This window comes from Pteropus vampyrus, unplaced genomic scaffold (assembly GCF_000151845.1).
Source record: "Pteropus vampyrus isolate Shadow unplaced genomic scaffold, Pvam_2.0 Scaffold20, whole genome shotgun sequence".
Lineage (NCBI taxonomy): Eukaryota > Metazoa > Chordata > Mammalia > Chiroptera > Pteropodidae > Pteropus > Pteropus vampyrus.
Window position 1 is genome coordinate 5,047,530 of NW_011888801.1, and position 19,791 is coordinate 5,067,320.

The window sequence follows — 19,791 nt, forward strand, 5'->3', positions numbered from 1 at the left end:
CCTTGGACCTGCAGGGTCTTGGCATAAGAAAGGATAGAGTGAAGTGGGCTGTCAGTGCAGGACTCAGGGAAGAGCTGGGTGGGCAGCAGGCACTGTTGTGACAGTTCCTGCTTACATTCCCTCTCCCCTAAGCCTGTCAGAGATGTACTGTGTGAACGGGGTATAAGGCCAAATTAGGGCAAAACTCTGTAGTTGGACTTGATGGCAGCAAAGTCAGTTTCCTCGGTCTTCCCACTTGCGAAAGGGTTTAATAACTACACTTCACAGAGGTGCTGAGATACTGGCATATAAGGTACCAGCACAAGGGCTCGACAAACGTAAAAGGCATGCTGGCTGCCTTTCCCAGGGAGTCAGGACAGCAGGGATGCCTGGCATTGTCCCTCTGTCAGCCTTAGCACCGCCGAGGGTGCAGGACTGGTATGGCTCACTACAACTCCATGGGCTGGAAAAGTTCCCAGATGCCCAGGGTCAATCTTTTCTTCTTGGACCAAAAATTGTCTGTACTGAAAGACAAGCCTTCGAACAGATGTGGGAGGATGCAGGATGCTCCAGCCAGGCTTTGGAGATAAAAGACTGAGTGGCTCCAACTCCATGATCTGTGACTTTATTCTAAAAAAATAAAAGCTCTACCTATTCAGTTTGCTAACCTCCCAAGAAGCTCTAGCCAGGTTCGAAGCTACAAACAACCAAGGCCTCTGGTGATGCTCCTACAAACACCAAACCTACCACACACGGAGTCCTTCTGCCCAAAGTAGGCAGCGTCAAAGAGGTGGTCAGCCGTCTTCTCAAAGGAGGCCAGCATCAGCACACTTTCCTTCATCTTGGCCAGGCCAAACCTAGTAATGCCCAGGACTTCACCCTGTGTCAAGGGAGAATGTGTCAGAGTGGCACCCACACCACCTATGAAAGCTCAAAACCAAAACAGTATCCACTCAACAGAATAAGCAAAAATCAGCCAAGTAGTTGTTTCAACAGGGTCCTAACAGCTATCCGTCCCACCTGTGTCCCGCTGAAGCCATTCATTAGTCACTGACAACATAGATCCTTACACCCACACCAAGGGCTGTTAGAACAAAGAATTAAGAACTGAGAACTAGAATTAATAATCTAACTTTTAAAAAAAGCAAGTACTTCTGAATATGTTTATTAAGGCTCAAAGACCTCACAACTCAAATAATTTAAAAACCTCAAAGCAGGAATAGGAACATTCTGCCATCATAAAAAGTCCACTTATAAAAACTATGTAACAATGTGGAAAATACATCAAATAAAAAGTTAGGATAAAAACAGCATGCCTACTATTTACTGCAACTACAGTAACAATATATACATATAGAGTAAGACTGGAAGGGAACACGTAAAAATGACAGCTTTTATTGTAGGTGGTAGGAATGGGTCATTTTCCCACCTAGTTTCTGAATGGTCTACAATACAGTACAGGTTTGAGCAAGGTGGGTCAAGAAAACCTGTTGTCCTATGGAACTGCTAGAGGGAAGGCATTTTTGGGGAAAAGAAAAAATATATAACCAACCAACCAACCCCCTCCCTGCCAGATGTTAACTTATTCTTTACCTGGAAATGGCTACGGAAGTATGATGAATGGGTTTAACAGCGAATGAACACCTTGGTTTGCCAGGAAATCCCTGGGCAGTCAGTGTAGGACTCAGGGAAGACTCCTTTTGGCAACGGCTAGCTTTGCTTTAGGATAAAATTTCTAATAAGGACAAAAACCATGTTCCACCTTATGCCAGGGTGTTGCAATTTTCATACCGGAATTTTAGCAGAACACCTAGTTTAGCCACCATGCTTTGGTTTTTGGGTGATGGTGACATTTTATTTTCCCTCACTGGTGGTCATCACAAACAGCTGTGTATTCCACAAATTTAGAAGCTTCACAGCTTCATTCTCCTGAGACTGGGTTCCTCCCACGAACCTTGTACGTCATCAAGTCAGAGAGCAGCATCACATGCCTCCTGTCGATGCTCATGCCGTGGTTGACCATCGTGTACTGGATTTCATTGATGATAGTTGTCCGGGCAGCTTCGATGCCCAGTGTTTTCTCCACCTACAGAGAGCCAGGATGAGTAGAAGCAGCCACTTTCGGGGTGCTACACTACTTCTCTATGTCCTCCTTTGCCCTATAGGTTCACAGTAAGCCCCACCCCCTTTTCTAAAATTGAATCTTTAGTGGTGGATCCAGAGCAAACAGCAGGGTCCGAGAAGTGCGCCGGGAACCAGCCGAGGGTCTGGAGGGGGCACTAAAGGAGAGAGGACAATTGTAACATGACCCTGGGTGTTAGCAGTACCTCATATGTGTTATTGGAAGTGGTTCGGGTGCCCTTCACGCCATGGGTGGCCATGACTGCCCTCAGGTTATCACCCTCCACCAGGAGCTTGTACTTCTCCTTTCCGCTCTGCTCGTCGATGTGGATGACAGCCCTGGACACCTCTGGGATGCCCTGCACCACGACCTGGACTCAGAGAGACAGAAGGCTTGAGACCCTGTAGTGTCCGCAGCCCCCATCAACCTGGTAGCCTCAGAAAGCACAGGGGCTTGAAAACTTGGAATGTCACGCCCTGAGTTTATTGCCCGGATCATCCCTGCTTCTCAGTGGTGATTATCAGTTCCATACCAAACCTAAAAGTGCCTGTGTCCTGCTTTGGGGATTAGGGAGAAAGCAGAAGTTCAGGGGATTGCCTCATTCTGTGATTAGTTTTAGATAAGAGAACAGAGAGGAGTCTAACAGGGAGAGCTAACATGGCAGTGCTGAGTGCTAATTGATTCCTTAGGGATGTGGCAAAGAAGAAATAAAGAAATGGGGTGCCAGTCTCAGTAGTGACAGAGTCCTTAGGGTTCTCTGATGCCTGGACATTCACGTTAGAGGTAAATGTGGTCTCTTCCTTTACAAATCCCCAGGCAGTAGGCTGGGCAGGGCCGTGAAGGGGCCACTTTTGTCTCACCTTGGGGAGATCCTCTTTCAGGAACTGCAGCACGTAGTACATGGAGCTCTTGCTGTTCTCTCTGGGGGTGACACATACCACAGCCTCACCATGAACAGCCACGTCACCCGGCTTCACGCGGAGCTTGGACGTACAGATGGAATACCGCACCGTCTCGGCATTCACCTGCAAGGTGGCCGGGGATGGGGGGGTGAGGGGAGGAATTTCCAGGATGTTACTGATGGGTATGGAGCCTACGATTCCAGTGTTTCTCAGACTTTTTTCATCACTGCCCCTCTAAGAAGCCTTTTTAGTCATTTTTTCCTTAATCTCTCTCTCTACCATGAAATTTTAATACTAGAGATGTTTTTGTTTATGTAACTGTATACAAATTTGTCCTTTATTCATATAGAGTATAAAAAGCTTTTTTATACTCCCTCATTAAAAATGCATGCTCAATTCATGGCAACAAACACAGGCTCCAGGGGAGGCCCAGGAGGCGGGAGGTTCGAGGCCAGAACAATCTAAAAGCATCAGTGGAGCCTGCCCTTTACTGACCTCACCATAACTGCTTGTGTGCTACACTCCTCAATGCTACCCAGTTCTTCTGGTAAAAGAGCCACAAAGCAGGCGGCCAGAGCCAGGTTAGAGAATTCCCCAACCTGGAGGACTGGCTGCTCAATTTGGGTCATCTGTCATATGGATAACATGTGAACTTGGTGAACTTTTCTTGAGAGAAAAGGCTTTACGATTAGTATTGATTTTAAGAACCTGAGAGAAAGAGGAAGGTACCAGTATGTTACTCTGTTTGCATCCCCGCCTCAGTCTATCCTTGAGAAATGCTGATAATCTTTAAACTGTTACCTATTATGTAAATGCCAATATAATAAGCCATGTTAACCCATCTATCCAAAAACATTTACTGAGCTAGACAGGTGCTGTGCTGGGTGCTGGGGGCCACAGATATGTAAGACACGGCCAGCCCTATGGTCCTTCTAGACACTGGGAAGATGGAAAGGACACCAATTATTGTAATACTTTGTCACAGTGAATGGGTGTTGTGGCCTACACAAAATTTCAACTAATTTCCTGTGTGTGTCTGTGTCAGTCAGGTTTAGTAAGAAAGAATGTGAAGGGACAGCAGACTCACACAGAACGGCAACCAAAAGAAAGCATCTGCAATGCTTCTTGGGTCTTGCTTTGCTCCTGCTCTAGTTTATCAGTGCCTATCTTGGGACTAACAGAGGATGACTTCCTCTACACATTTAATTACGTGACTCACTTCCAGTCTCAGAAGTCTAATCCGTTCCAGGGAGAGCTTGACGAGAATAAAGCAATCATCAGGAAGAAACACTTCTTCAATATACTCTGAAATCTGTAGTGTCAGAAGATTAGAACATTAATCAGTCACCTTCCCCTTTCCTAAGAGCATTCAATGCTTGCTGTTTTTTTTTTTTTTAAGGACACAGAGTAGTACGGACACACTGACTGGTATATCTACTGCCAACTGGTTTTTAGACTTCCTTGCAATGCTGCTGATGTAGTTTTCTTGTTATTAAGAGAGATTTCTCCTTACCTCTCCCAAGAGGGTTTTCTCAATTCTCCCTTTCACAAGGCGAGCATAATCTGCATCATCATCCTTGTCTAGCTGTGCCGTGATGATCGGAGTGCTATGAGAAGGAAAGGAAAAACAGTTGCAGCAAAGGGGAAGCCTGTTTGAAGACTACTGCTTTGTTAAATCCAAGTACTATTTAGAATTGTGATGTTAAAAGCAATTGCAATTTATTGAGTATTCACTGTGTGTTGGGCATGCTCCTATCAACATTCTCATTCGGATTTACTATTTTAGGAGCTCATGAGATAACCCACTCTACCAGTGAATGAAATGACTTTTAGAAAGTTCTTCCTAACCAAGTGAACCTACGTCTTCTTCTTTGGTCCTAATAAGTAGCTATTTTAGTTCTGTTCCCTGAGTAAATTGGCCCTTCGTATGTTACAGCTTGTTCCATCCCTCTCCCTCGGCCCTATCAGCTCCTTTCCAGGATATCCCTAGCTCCACCAACCACTAGCCATCAGCTTCTATCCTCATTGTCCTGGATGGTGTCCCCAGAACACACATTCCTGGAAGAGATCTGACCAATACAGAGGAGGTAGGCAGAGCTCCTGCCACCCTGATGTCCACAGCTGCTGTCCTAGAACCAACTGCAGCTTTCGCTTCATGTTATTTGTTATTTTGTTAGATTCAGATCATAGGTGAATCCTTATTTTGCCATCAAATGCACTGTAATGTATTTTTATCTTTTCTAGTTTCAGATCACCTATAGATCTTATCATGAAATCATGCGGCAATCACAGAATATGGCCACAACCCAAGTGGTAGACACATTATTTAGGCCTAGTTAGACTGGAAATGTGACACTGAAAGTTTGAAATCTTCAGTGACACACTGCTATAATTTTTCCAGTTGTTTTTTATGTTTCTCTCTTTCATGTGACCTGTGGCCACAAAGAACTACTTTTTCAATTTTGACTGTATACAGTTTCAACTTATTTTTTCTCAAGTGGGGTTTTTAAAAACTGAAATATGATTAACACAAGCATGCCACTAAAGTTTGAGATATTGCCCACTTGAGTATCACATGTGACTAAGAGAATCATTGTTTCTCAAGAAACATGACAGGCAATATGGGAACAGAAGAAAAACGGAAGTAGGGCACCTGATGGCCTTGGAAGCATTGATGATCTCTTTGATCCGGGGCACACCCAGGGTGATGTTCATGGAGGCTACACCTGCAAAGTGGAACGTCTTCAGGGTCATCTGGGTGCCTGGTTCACCAATGCTCTGGGCACAGAGTGCGCCTACTGCAGAACCTGGCTCCATCTGTGCCCTAGAAGAAAAAGATATGGATGAAAAGTATGGCAAAACTGCTGGGGAGCCCCTGCTTCTGGTATTTCTTTTTGACAGGAATACCAGAGCCCCTGCTTCTGGTATTTCTTTTTGACAGGAAAAATGCAGTTGCCAATAGGGTCAGGAAGGAATTGGCACTGAGCTGGGGTGCACTAGTGACAGAGGAAGAACCTGGCACAGATCAGTAATAGGTGAGTGCAGCCAGGGGGACGTGATGCTCAGAGGGGTAGAGTAATGAAAGTGAATACTGTGGCTACTTGTGGTCAGTGTGCAATGACTGGGCCCAAACGTCTATTGCATGGAGAAGATCTGAGAGCTCTGCGAAAATGGTACTGAAGGCAGACAGAGTAGCTAGCTCCTGCCAAATATATTGGCAGTTTCTCTATGGGAAGAGACACTCAGAAATTTCTTTGCAATTATTTCCACATCTTGGCACATCTCGTCAATCTACCCATTGGAATCCCTAGATAAGAAGTGACAGAACCTGTTCAACCACTGGGAGTCAATAAGTGGTGCTGGGGCAGGATTTTGTTTCCACGGGGAAACAGGAAGCCTATGAGAGACCCATGTGACTGCACGGCAGTCCAAGACAATTAGCATCCCTACCTCATGTACTTGTCCCTACAGGTTTCCAGAAACTTTTCTATTTGGGTGGGGGTGATCCGGTCCAACTGGTAGAGCACACGGGGCTGGAAGAATAAAACCAAGTGCAGGTTAGGGCTGGAGACACCTGATAATTCCTTAGTGTCCTTCCTAACCTGTTGGGAAAGGCCGTTACCTCTGTCGTGCCGTTATCGTTGATGCCATATTTATCTCTGGTTTTCTTGATCTTCTCAGAGACCCCCTTGATGAATTTTTTTATTTCCTGAAAGATTACACAGCAAACATCAGTTGTATATTTCCTAGTAATTCAGATGCCACAATGCATTTTATAAACTTTAGTAATAGGAGCCCATATTTTAGTGACAGCTGAATATATACTATTAGAGACATAATATGGATATAGGTTCTGAAACAAAATGTTTTTCCAAGGAATACACCACACCATCCACACCCTGGCCACATAACTTATTGTTTTAGGTATTTCTAAGGCCTTTTTACTCCAATGATGACTCAGCAATGGCATGTACCAGCCACTCTCCCAGTCCCACTGTGCCGCCTGTCTATGGCACATGAGAGTCACACCAGGATAAGCCTTTATATCTGCTACTTTCTCTTCTGCTCTCCATGCTGTCCACATTCACACAGCTCAGAGCAGGTAGAAGTGTGCCATTTATACTTTTAATCTCTAGACTGATCAATTTTTGAGAATTTCTTCTGAAGTCATTATATCAATTTAAATACAAGCTAAAGCATAAATTCATAGACATATATACATTTCGAACACATGTTCTGAGCTTTCTTTATTTCAAAGGAAACGCTCCTAAACCCAGCTTCTCTTCCTCCGTCTCTCATCTCTGCTTTACACCCCCAGTCTCATACTATCTTCCCATACACAATTAGAACTTTGGAAGGATTCCTGGAAACCACTCTCAAAGCTAGACATGAAACATCGGTATATTTGCTATTCTTGCTGAACTTAAGAACAGTAGTCTAAGCCTCGGGACAGCAACAAAATGGAGCAAAGAAAGTGAAAAGTGCATCATGTGGTCGGTCCATAGGGTAGAGCTAGCGGCTACACACCTGACTTGAAGTTTACTAGCAATCATTCAAAAAGGAAAACCCATCTGTTTTATAACTGATTGTGTGTCTGTGAAATAAACCCAGCCCTGTGGTCATTCCTAGAACCAGGATTGGCCAGCACCTCCTTTTTGGGGAGTGCTTACAGAGGGGAGATGGTGTGGTGTGCTTTGATGAGCTACGTGTACATTTGAATTACCAATCAGCACACACACAAATCTTCCTCCCATGGGGCCACACATCAGCCCTATGATACTAACTCTGAGTACTTCTCAGGTGAGCTGATGGTGCACACCATGTGGTAGCAGCAGTCCTTCAGAGGTCACAGCAGAGGCAATGCTGGCCCAGCTGCTGATTTTATCCAGGTGAGAATATGGGGAGAGTGAACAGAGTACACTTCACCTCAAGCAGCTTTCTGGGAACTATGATTTCCCTCAATGGTTTTAGATAAATCATGGTGACAGTGAGCATGAATGGCACTCTGGCCAACTGTAGGCATCCGGCTGCTCTATGTAGCTGGCTGAGGACAGATCCACACACATGGACAGAACGGTGAGCTGGCCTGAGTATATGGTGGACCATATAGTGCCTCATGAGGCCTTGTTTCTCCATCCTAATGTTGGCTGAGGGGCTCCCAAGGAGAAGAGCAGCATGCCCTGTCCCACATGTAGTCAGTATCACATAGCTGAAAAAGCCTCAAGTTTTGTCTGAAACCAGTGTTTTAAAAAGCAGACTAAATCAGAAACCTGCTTTTGCAAAAACTAAACTCTATAAGGCACCTGTAGAAAGCTTAACACTTACTGACCCAGTTCTCTCCTAACCCTGCAAAAGTAAATTTCTTTAGCCTTCTACAGACCATCTAGTAATTTCTAGTACTACCTTTTTTGAAACTAAAACAGTCCGTGGCTCATAGACCCTTCCCAGTCTGCTGCTGCCTGGTTCAGTGAGACCTTCTCATGAGGTGGCATGGCATCAGCCCCATCACTCTAGAGTAGAAGGCACCGAGGGGCTGGAGGAGGTCAGGGGCGTGGCTAAGGTGACAAGCTTCTTCACGATGTCAGATCTTCCTACTCTCGGGTAGAAAGTAGTCTGCTCTCGGGGCAGGGGTTTCTGCAATGTATTTTCTGCCCATTAAGAGTTTCAGTCTGTCTCTTAGGAGTCCAGGTGACCAAGGAGCTACCTGGGTTGCGGCGGGGGTCTACCATACCTTGGCTATCTCTTGTTCATGAACACAGCTTTCTCATGACTGCCCTTCTTCTCACTGAAAAAGCGTGGAGATACACACAGGGTTACTGTGCCACTCAGCCATCATTCTATACAGATAGGGCTTTTATTAATTTGCAAAAACTTGAAAATTCTCAAGAGGCTTTTTTTAAAGAGAAACTCTCCAGGCTTACTTACTAATTACGAGTTTGAGACTGCATTTTCAGATATAGCCAGTTATTGCGAACCAGAGGAGGAAACTAGAACTGTAGAGGGCAGTGGAGCGATCTCTCCTGGCATGACTCTGTTTAACAGTAGGAATATGCAGAGGCATTAATACCTGCTGCCATTTAACTTTTCTTCTGTATCATTCAGTGTAAAGAGCTTCTTTCACATTGGTAACTTCCTCCCCCAGCCTAGTTGTCTAGCTGTTGTTATGTCCTTTATGGTAAGCTCCTGAAAGCTCTTTTGGCTCAGACGTTGCCATTTGATCACCAAGTGTTAAAGGCTGCCCCACCTGTTGATGCAGGGAACCCAGAACGAGGACGAGCAGACCTGGGTGATTTTCATCTCTGAGGAACTTTGCACACATAGGAATAGAGAGCACAAACCTAAAACCATCACCCCCGCCCACCTTAAGAACTGGAAATGCAATCTTTCAGCTGCCGCCCACAGGGACTAGATTCCAGTGGCTTTGCTGAAATGAATGATTTTCTTTACACAAAAGTTAGATATTCTAGAGGTTAAAAAAAAAGCTCATTTTGAAAAAATAAAAACTGAAATAAGCTAGTAAGTCTTCGGCTAAATCAACCCATGCATACTACAGGGAACTCAAAACATGGCAACTGGCAGGCAATTAGTCACACGATTAACCAGCGAAGTCTCACACTCATGCTATAGTATGTCTGTGAGCATGGGCACCGGACTCTGGCAGGGCCAGTGCTCAATGCCACTCAGGAGCTGCCTCTGCTGCCTCAGCTCTGGCGTAGGATAGGGCCAGAGAACATTTCAGGGGCTCAGACAAATCTATCTGGCCAGTGTATTTTGAACCTTCTTGGCAAACTGTGAGCCACTGAAGGGCAAGGACATGTTTGGCCATCTTTGTGTTCCTGGGATCTACATGGCATGTGACATAATGATGGCTGAACAAGTGCTTGCTGAATAAATACTGCTGGTCAGTGGGTCACCCGTTAAACCTTGTCAAAGGCAAGAAAGGAACCAGTCCAAAATGATGAATAGAGAAGTTGTGTTTGCCAGCACTGGGATGGAAATTTGTTGTCTCCAGTGCTGGCAAATAGCTGGAGCGTTGCTAGAACTCACTCCTTTATGCTCAGCAGTCACAGCATGCTAAGTGCATTACCTCATTATATTTTTCATAGCCTGTCTCAGTTAAGGTCTTCAAGGATAAACAGAGAAACAAATAAGTAAATATAATTATGTAGAAAAACCAAATTACAATCCTAATTTGTTAAAAAAAAAATCTGTGGAATAAAAACAAAGGCACTCAATCTAGTCACACTTTTGATTTTACCCATATTAAAGCTATTGTTTTAATCTTGACTTTAAACATATTAAAGTCTAGAAGAGTCTCTTTTTCACCGTTCTTACCTCCATATAAAAAAGAAAGGAGGAAAGGGCTTCCTTAATTGTTTTAAAGTGTCACTTTGTGATTTTTATTTCTGATATACTGAAAGATACATTCCTGCTGATTTTGTGCTGCATTTGAATTACCAATCAGCACACACACAAAAAAACCATTTACTGATTTCCGCATCCTTTTGCTTTTGATCACAACCATAACTCTAAACAGGAGCCACTTGAGCAGGTCAGTGAAATGAGTAAAACAAAAACAAACGAGCTAAAAAAACCTTAAGATATCAATGTAACATAACAGCTCCCTAGAAAAAAAAGGAAGGCTGAATCCATGGATTTCTGATCCATACTATGGTTAAGAGAAGGAACAATTTAAAATAAATGGTATTAAAATACCACTACTAATAAAAATTAGTAGGATTCAGAATGACTGAGGAGAGAGCTACTCCACAGGATAAGAAGGGTGTTCATATGGATAGGATTTTTAAAAATTTAGTTCTCTAGCTAAAGCATTTTTCTTCTAACAGGGAAACACTTGTGTAAAAGATAATAAACTAAGAAAGACACGAGATAAATTCTTCATATTGGCTTGTAAGATTTTGCCTAGGCCATTATTGAATTTTTTAACAAAGAAACACTTACATAAAACCCCTCAGCTTATAAAATTCACCTGCCGGCACTTGGCAAACTATTTTTTTGAGACAGCCAAGCCGGGTAAGACTACCACCCTGGAGCATACCTGCAGGAAGCTGTCCTGGCAGCAAAGGAACTCGTTCTTCTTCATGATCGACTCAGTGGTCAGGATCAGTTCGTTTTTACTGAGAGCAGGTTCGCTCTGACACGGGAAGACTGCCTCAAGTATTAAAAACAGGGAACAGTGTGATGTGTGGGGGTGGTGAAGAAGAAAGCAGTATTAAATGAGAGAATTTATAAGAGACAAAACGACCTAACTCAGAGTTAGCTTTTAGCAACCTGTGATGTTTTTTCCCTTCAAAATAAATTTTAGACTTTACCTTTAATGTGAAGGCGAAAACAGGGTAAACTAATACTCCATCTTATTATACTAAGGCTTCTGGGTTGTTCAGTGAGTTTTGTTCCATTACTCCCCAACCTTTACCCAACCCCAGATTGTTGTTTTAAAAAACCCTAAACATTTCAAGAGTGAAAAATCTTCTCCATTCCCTAGCTCATGGAATTTTCCCCAGTTTTAATGGCTGCATGTCATCCTAATGTACAGGCAGACCATTATGTATCTGAGCTATCCTTCATTGATGGCTTGCCTATACTATAAACAATGCTGGAAACACACTCGGCACATTTAGATCTTTTCTGTACGGCAGATCTTTTCTGTAGAACCACTGGGTCAAAAGGTACCCACATTTAAATTCAGATCAGTATTGTCAAACTAGCTTCCCAAAATGGTTGTTCTAAATTATACCCCCAGTTGAAGTATGTGAAATGTGTCTGCTTCTCAATACTCATGACTTATAACACTGGCATCTATTACACTTTACTAGACACAGAGTAACCAAAGCCCTCTTCTCCTGGCATTTGGTTACTACCAATAACTAGACTTTGAAATTGAGAAAATATTTTTCCTTTAGTATTTGGGAAAATTATGCAGAGTAACACAAAAATGAAAAATATTGACCCAGTGGTTGGGTAGATATGACTGAGCATTAACTGTGTGTGATATTCCAAAGGATACCTCCGTTCTAAAGAAATGTCCTCGAAAACACTCTAACCCCAGATATAATGCTAAGTCTTACTTTGATGTTGTCCAGAACTCTTTTAAACTCCAAGGGTTCGTCTTTTCCCTCCATAGCTGCAGGATCTAAGCCATCTCCCCCATAAATGAACTGGATAATATCACCCGTAGAGCTTCGAACTGTTAAATCATACTGTGAGCAAAGATCTTCAAGGGACTTTACGAGCCTTCTCTAGAGGGAAAAAAGAGAAAAAACAAAGCTCAGATGCTTTGAGGAGACTAGTCACATGTACAGAGGATGAGATTTGCAACTCTAAGTTTCAAGGTTACTAACACTTTAATCACATAAAAACATTAGAAATCCCTTAAAAAGATCCCCCTGACCCCAAGAGTGCCTCACTAGCCTATCTAGGGGGATTTAGAATATGTTCCAACCTCTAGCCCTTAAGTGTATTTTAGAATACATGCAATTTAAACCCCATCACCCTCAAAGGACTATGCAAACACTGTTTTTCTAGTCCGCTTGGCCTTCCCTCTTGTTCCCTAAGGTATAAATTAATGCAATAGCTTTGTATTTCTAAACACAACTTAATCTAGGACCCCTGTGGACTTCAAAATGAATTACAGAGGATCAGGTGCAGACCCTCTTTTGGGACACAGAGGAAAGAAGAGAGAACAGGGAGAGCATTGTGTTTGAATCAGCAGGCAGCAGCCATTTCCCAAACCTGCTTAGGGAAAACCTTCCACCAGCAGAACACACTCTAGCCAGCAATGTGATGGTGGCTCAGTGAATTAAAGAGAAAGAAATTTTCCTCTAGGCAACTTCAAAACAAAAATCCCTCATGCCAGAACCAATTTGTTCTAGGGTAACACACTGCTCTGGGAAAGTCATACTCTCTACTCCAAAAAGGTAAAGACAAAAAGCAGAGTCAAAAGACATCCTGGCAAGAGTGGTAAAAGCATTTCAGTCTGTTGGGTTTCTGACAACAGCAGCACACTCCAAAACTGAAGGGCAATTTCCCATCAAAAGATGATTAAAAGGGAAGTATCAGCAATAACATACGAGGCACAAAAGAGGTTATGAAAATAGGTGTCTACTGACCGAAGTCCATTTTCACCCTCGTCAACCTTGTTTATTCTGGCTCACTCATTCATATCTCTGGACTTTCAATGCTGGTTTCCCAGAATGCAAAAGACTATGCTTCTCAAACTGGGAACACAGTGGGGAGAAAAGGGACACAAAGCCATGCAAGTTTATGGTCCAGCAACTTAGAGTGTTAACTTCATCTGGTGTTGGAAGTAGACAAAAACAATGAAATTAAAAAAACAACAACATAGATTATAACCACACAGGGTAGAAGTGAAAATTAGACTGCAGAAAAAGAAGTCCTATGCTTGTGGTCTTATGGAAGAAAAAAGTAGGAATGTATTTCTACTCCTCTCCCATTAGAAGTATCTTTGACAGGTATAGAAAACCTCTAGTTTAGCCCTGTCCACTTGAACCTATTAACTTAGAACTGTACAAACAGTGAAGAGTCATCCTTTCAGGCCTTCCTGTGGGCACTGGAATAGGTTCATAGAGTCAATTGGAATGACACTAATGAGTTACATAAATAGTTCAAAGTGAGAAGCAGAGTCCTCTCAATAATCAGGAGGTCTATACTGTCACTCCCATTTTCATGTACTGGAAACAGAGGCTCAGTGAGGTTCCACAGCAAGTCCCAGGATGCACCTCCAGTCCATGTTCTCCTCTAGTGGAGCCTCGGTATGTGTGGTTTTGGCCCAGTCTTGAAAACTTGAGGTACACAGCATGATTTGGAACATTAACATTACTTTTTTTGTTATTTATTTCCAGAGTACCTATGTTTCTTGATTTTTCTATTTAAATACCAAGACCAGATACATTATAGTTCATGTACAAAATGTGTAAACACTCAACAGTCAAAACCCACAGAGCCCTGTCTCACTCTGTTGCTAACGGCCTGCATTGCTTCAAGTTACCTGCATGTATCCTGTTTCAGCTGTCTTTACGGCTGTGTCGACCAGACCTTCCCGGCCAGCCATTGTGTGAAAGAAAAACTCGGTTGGTGTCAAACCAGAATAAAAGCTATTAGCCACAAAGCCTTTGGCAGCTGGGAGCTAAAGGGGTAGGGGCAAAAAAAAGAGAAAAATCAAACAAACAAAAAAAAGAGCCAAGGTCCATAATTCCAAAACCCATTCAAATCAGAAAATGACCCATTTTTAGGCTATAAGTATACCTGGCCAATACACGTGCATGAAGTGGCAGGCTTTATCACCCTTTCCTAAAGGAGAAACAATGTGGCACAACCCATCCTCACCAAAGTCAAGGAAGGTGAGGTCCCAGCCAGGGGAGGTACTGGTGCCAGTGGTAGGCAAGTAGCTCAGGAGAGGGAAACCAAAGCCTGGGCTGCTACCCATTGAGCAGGCAAGCAATCAAGGACCTCAGAGAGCTCCCACTGACCGCAGTATCATGCCTGTTCCCTGGGAAATGACTCCCTTAAAGACATTCTCCCCATGGGCTGGGCCTGCCCACCTCCAAAACATAACCAGGTGTTGCTAATGTTTATGAGAGCTCATTTTGGGGTGCTGAAAATGTTCTAAAAGTAGATTATGGCAATGATCACACAACTCTGTGATCTATACTAGGTCACTGGAACTGTGCACTTTAAATGGATGATTATGATAAATAAAATGGATTTCAATAACATTGTAAAAAAATACATACATATATAAACATGTGAAATGGCCAAATGGCCTTTGATCTGGATAGGTCTATGTTCCTTAGAGGACAATCTAGATGCATAGGCCAACCTTTTGCTTCTTCTATTTTGTTTAAGGGGCAGCTGGTTCATGGATTGAGAAATCTGGATGCCTCTGGCCTGTCCTCTAAATTGGTCAGGCTGCCTTTGAACTTTGAGCCTGACAAGTACAGGCAGGTACCAATCCAATGACCACTTATCTGCCTGTCCTTTAGCGAATTCTGATGTTATGCAGAGGACCTGAATTGTTCCTGGGGCTACCTGATGCAGAGGCTGTCCATATACTCTCAGTACAGCAGTCCTATCTCCCCAGGAGGGTCTGGACAAAAATCCTGCAGTTCCACAAGTCAAGAGCAGCTGAGGCTCAGTGCTTTAATGAGACTCCAAACGTGGAATTTACTGGGTGACCAAATCTACTCTAAGTTCCTTGACTATAGATTTAATAGTTGCCTGACTCTGAGTCCCAGAACAACCCAAGCACAGGTTTGTCTCCCACCCTTTCTGCTTACACTAGCACCCAAATCACAAGTACAATGGAACTCAGAAGGCATTTAAAAGTTGAGTTTGAGAATTCTAGAGAGAAGAACCTGAAATTTTCTGGTCATTTCAGTGTGGTTCATACTATCACTATTTTAAAACCCTTATACTTTTTTGAAAATGCCCCCCAAACAAGCATACAGATTGAGCATATATATAAGGTAACTATAGGTCTTAATTATTGAAGGTAATTTGAGGGAAACCTGTAATCCTCCTTGGAGAGAAAGTATATAAGAGGGCACTGGTCCAAGTTTTATAGGTCTGAGTTTAACAAGCCTCCTTCTACACGACTGAGTTTGGGTTGAAGAGAGAATAGCAACTCTGAGCAGTGCTTGCCCTTAAAATTCGCCTCCAGGAGACCCTTGGTTGGCCACCACAGAGCTTCAGTTACTTCCTTTTGCACTGTTGCTAGACATCCTTCAAAGTTCTGCCTCATCCACTACTGCTTACCTTTGAGTGTTTTTCAAAGTGAGGCAAGGACCTGTTTTCAAAGCCATCTGGCACTCGGGAGCCACTGATGGCTTGCTGTCCCACACAGGCAATCATCTGTGATATGTTAATGAAGGAACCTGGGGAAGCAGATCAGGAATATTAACAGTCATTTACTGAAATGACATTAACTGAAGTGCGAGCAAACCTGCGGGATAAAACAGGAACACAACATAGCACAGCCCCTTATCCTTAATAAGTTCATAGTGTGGGGATAGTAAAAGACGGAAGGAACTGCAACAATACTGGTAACAGAAAAAAGGTGGAGTGAGGGCTAGAGGTGCCCAGGAGCAAATGAGCACTTCAGGGTCAGAGGAGTCTTCAAGAAGACAGCAGCAACCAGACTGGAATTTTGGAAGACATTATGATTTAGACATAAGGGGCAGGGGGAGGAATTCCAAAGTAGGTGGAAGAGTGGTAAGCAAAGACACAGGAATGGTAATGGTGTGGGGTATACCAGGAGCAGGAAATAGGAGTGGGGTGGGTAAGGCGGCAAAGTTAAAGAAATCAGTAAATATATTATTTTAAAGATCATTAGGTATTTTTTGAAGTTGTTTTAAAACGTGAGCTCAAAGCACCCTCAAACTCAGAAATGCACACACATTACTAACAAATTTTTCCAGAGTTAAACTCCCCCAAATGCAAATAATTCTTCTATATGCAGTTGACTCTTGAACAATGTGGGGTGAGGGACACCAGCGGCTCACAGATTCGAAAAATCCATGTATAACTTAAGTCAGCCTTCTGTATATGTGGATTACCAATCACGGATCGAAAATATGGTTGATTTAAAAAAAAAAAATCTGCATTTAAGCAGACCCATGTGATTCAAACCCGTGTTGTTCTAGGGTCTACTTTATACGATTTTAAAAGATATGCCCTTATAAATTAAAGGTCTTCTTGAATTTATGACTCTTATATTTTCTGGAACAGAACCAGTAGCCACACAGAGAATACAATGACAGCAGTGGCCAGAGAGGACACACTCACCTTTGGAGCCACACAGAGCCATGGTGAGGGGGCTATTGCTCTTGTCCAGCTCCCGGAGGCAGGCACTGCCAGCGTGATCACGGATCACAGACAGCTCCTTCAGGATCAAAGCCTGGTGGGAGAAAGCAAAGTATGTGATTGAATCACCTTCACTGGCTCTGCTGATCACAAATGTCCAATCTGACATTTAAAGAAATTTGAAAAAATTTATGCAAAGATGTCAGATTTCCAAAAGAGAGGTTTCAGAGCCTTAGAAAACCAGGATAGGATGCCCTATGTATATAGACTGACATCTTCCACAAGGTTCCAAAGTCAGTGTGTAAGGTAAAAATGATTAGTAAAATAACCCTGAAAAATCCTTTAGACGGCAATGAAGTAGAATGCATATGCCTTATTGTATAGGAACCTATACAACAATATATCTGCATCTATACTACTGTGTATATACACTCACACCTAAATAAATGTATAAAGTGTAAAATAATACTTGTACTATTTATAAAAATTTGTTTTTTTCTTGCCAAGCGCACATTTGAATTCCTACAAATTAAGCGTGTGATGAGGTAACTCTACAGGAATATTCCAGTCCATGAGCTTATCCAGATTGTTATTCCTCAACCTGCAACTTAGGATGCTGAATCACTTACAAGGCATGGTTCCATTAAAAACGAGTGCTGCTGAGGTCTCAAGGTCTCTTTCCCCATCTCTCTTTAAGATTTAAGTGAGATTAAGAGTGAGCTAATGGTGACAACCTCACACAAATCTGCTTTAAAAAATTCAATTCATCAGAAAATTTCTTACTGCTTAAAGAGCCTTTCTTCCATACTTAGGTAAGTGAAAGCTCTGAGCTACCGAGGAGGCAGAAGAGAGCCAGGCAAAACCCTGGTGCAGTCAGTCTGCTGACCTGGGCTGCTTTAGAGAAAATGTAGGGCTCTCAGAGGCTGATGGTGATTCTAATTCTGACATGTGCTGGTCCAGTTCTCAGCTAACCTAGTTTCAAACATGAGGGGGCAGGCTGGTATATGACTCTCATACATGAATTTTCCCTCTTCTGTATCCCAAAAGCTGTGGGGCCAGTCTCTAGTCAAAGGATGCTGGAAATAGAAAAGGCAGAAGCACTCAAGTACCATTTACAGAAGGGACCCAAGGTGATGTTGGAACAAGAGCAGCCCCATGTGGTCAAATGAACAGATAGGGCTGTTCACATTCACCTAGAATGGGAAAGCTAGAAGATATAAAAGACCTGATTGAAGGCCCTCCTCCCCTCATTAAACAAATGAGAACATACACAAGCAGCACAGGGCCAACAAGAGGCTAAAACCACTGCCTTTACTTCCCACTCCTCTCTGTTATTTTCCCTTCATGGTTTACAGCACAACCCTATGAGCATGAAGTGGCTGAAATGACCCAAAGAGCCAGACTCACCTCCAGAGTCTCCTCAGCAGTGCAACCAGGCTGCTGCTGCAGTTTGCCTGTGTTTAGGGCTTCAATGTACTCATCACATTTTTTGTAGCCAGCATTCAGCAACTCATACTTGGCCTTTAGCAATCCTTGGCCGGGTGTGACATCACCAATCCCAATTGAGAATCCACGGTTAGCTGTAGAATAGTTGGCAGGTAGAATAGGAAGACGGCCATGGATGTTAGTCAACCCACTACGTGGAAACAAGTTTACACCTTCAGAGAATTTGTTATAATTCAATTAAATAAAAAATTACTATATTAGTCCCTAGGGAGTTATACAAACACTACTAAGACTCTCTAATTCTTCTCAGATCTCATGATCTAGGGGGAACATGGTGATATCCCAACTAACAATAATATCAAGCAGACTGTCATTAAACACAAGAGCAGCCTGAGAACGCCAGCTATAGAAAGGAAGCCATCTGACTTCTGTCTGTTTCTAAGACAGCATCACAGGAACCTTTATGCTCACACCCGAAAACCCGTTTTTCTTTTCATAAATCATTCCAAAACACAGAGAATAAGAAACGAACATAAATTCCACCTTGATAGAACTACACGTCATCAATAATCCTAACAGAGGCAGAAAGTGGGCACATAAGAAGTGAGTGGCTTAGTAGAGTGGGAAAGGAGATACCCTAAAAGTGGTTATGAGAATGAGGACCGATGAGCCTGGAAGGGCTCAGAAACTAGATCACCAAGTTCTGCAGATGCTGGGAATGATGTATGTGCTGAAAACAGGGAACCATAGTGTAAAGTCTGTATGAGAAATGTACCATAGGTGCTTAACTCTGTGGGAGATGAGAGTTTACCACCCAAGAAATAGAAGTAGAGAAGCTCTGGATTGGGGGATACTAGGTGCAGAAAGATGGGGATGACTGAAAATCAGGCACTGAGGGACTTTTCAAATTCTATGTCTAAAATCCCTAAGCTCCCTTCTCTGTCCAGCTCCCAGAATCCTGGCAGCCAGGTCTCTATCCTTGGAAAGGAGACTGAGATTGGAAGATACCTCTGGAGAAACAAAGCCTCCCTAGAGAAAAATGTTACTGATAGGGATATTGGGTAATTACTCAATCAGAAAGCTAGCTTCCAGCTCAATCAAGGAACTGAGAGGTCCATCAGCCAATGAGCTCCATTTCTAATTAGCGTTTTAGTGCCTCACTCATAAAATATGAATGATAGCCAATGACGACCAAATATTTAAGGAAAGTCTTTACCATGAAAGATTGAGGCATAGAAAAAAAAAAAAAAACAACTAGAAGGTAAGAAAAAATTCAGGGTGCCAATAACATAAAACTGAGTTATATTCTCTCAGAGTGATAAGGAAGATATATCAGGATAAAAAAACAGGAAGCCTTAAAAAAGAATTATCCAAGAATAGGCATAGTAATTGGAAATTAAATATGTGATAGTAAAAAATATTTTAAAATCAATAGAGAAGTGTTTAAAGAAAGTGAATCCAAAAACAAAGAAATGGACAACAGGGACAAGAAGATAAAAT

General features: G+C 42.7%; 1 protein-coding gene across 1 annotated transcript in view; it reads right to left on the reverse strand.

Annotated features, from left to right (window-relative positions):
- Positions 1–8: 8 nt before the first annotated feature.
- The window catches only part of POLR3A (RNA polymerase III subunit A), a 42,962-nt gene continuing 23,179 nt past the window's right edge, over positions 9–19,791 (reverse strand). The window contains exons 15-29 of the mRNA XM_023527990.1: positions 18,253–18,516; positions 16,828–16,939; positions 15,799–15,917; positions 14,033–14,170; positions 12,093–12,263; positions 11,063–11,176; positions 6,626–6,712; positions 6,454–6,536; positions 5,657–5,827; positions 4,517–4,610; positions 4,223–4,315; positions 2,962–3,126; positions 2,307–2,471; positions 1,934–2,065; positions 9–859 (exon numbers count right to left, since the gene is read on the reverse strand). Of these exons, the coding sequence (XP_023383758.1) occupies positions 677–859; positions 1,934–2,065; positions 2,307–2,471; positions 2,962–3,126; positions 4,223–4,315; positions 4,517–4,610; positions 5,657–5,827; positions 6,454–6,536; positions 6,626–6,712; positions 11,063–11,176; positions 12,093–12,263; positions 14,033–14,170; positions 15,799–15,917; positions 16,828–16,939; positions 18,253–18,516 (2,091 nt within the window). The 3' untranslated portion in view covers positions 9–676. The remainder of the gene's footprint in view (positions 860–1,933; positions 2,066–2,306; positions 2,472–2,961; positions 3,127–4,222; positions 4,316–4,516; positions 4,611–5,656; positions 5,828–6,453; positions 6,537–6,625; positions 6,713–11,062; positions 11,177–12,092; positions 12,264–14,032; positions 14,171–15,798; positions 15,918–16,827; positions 16,940–18,252; positions 18,517–19,791) is intronic.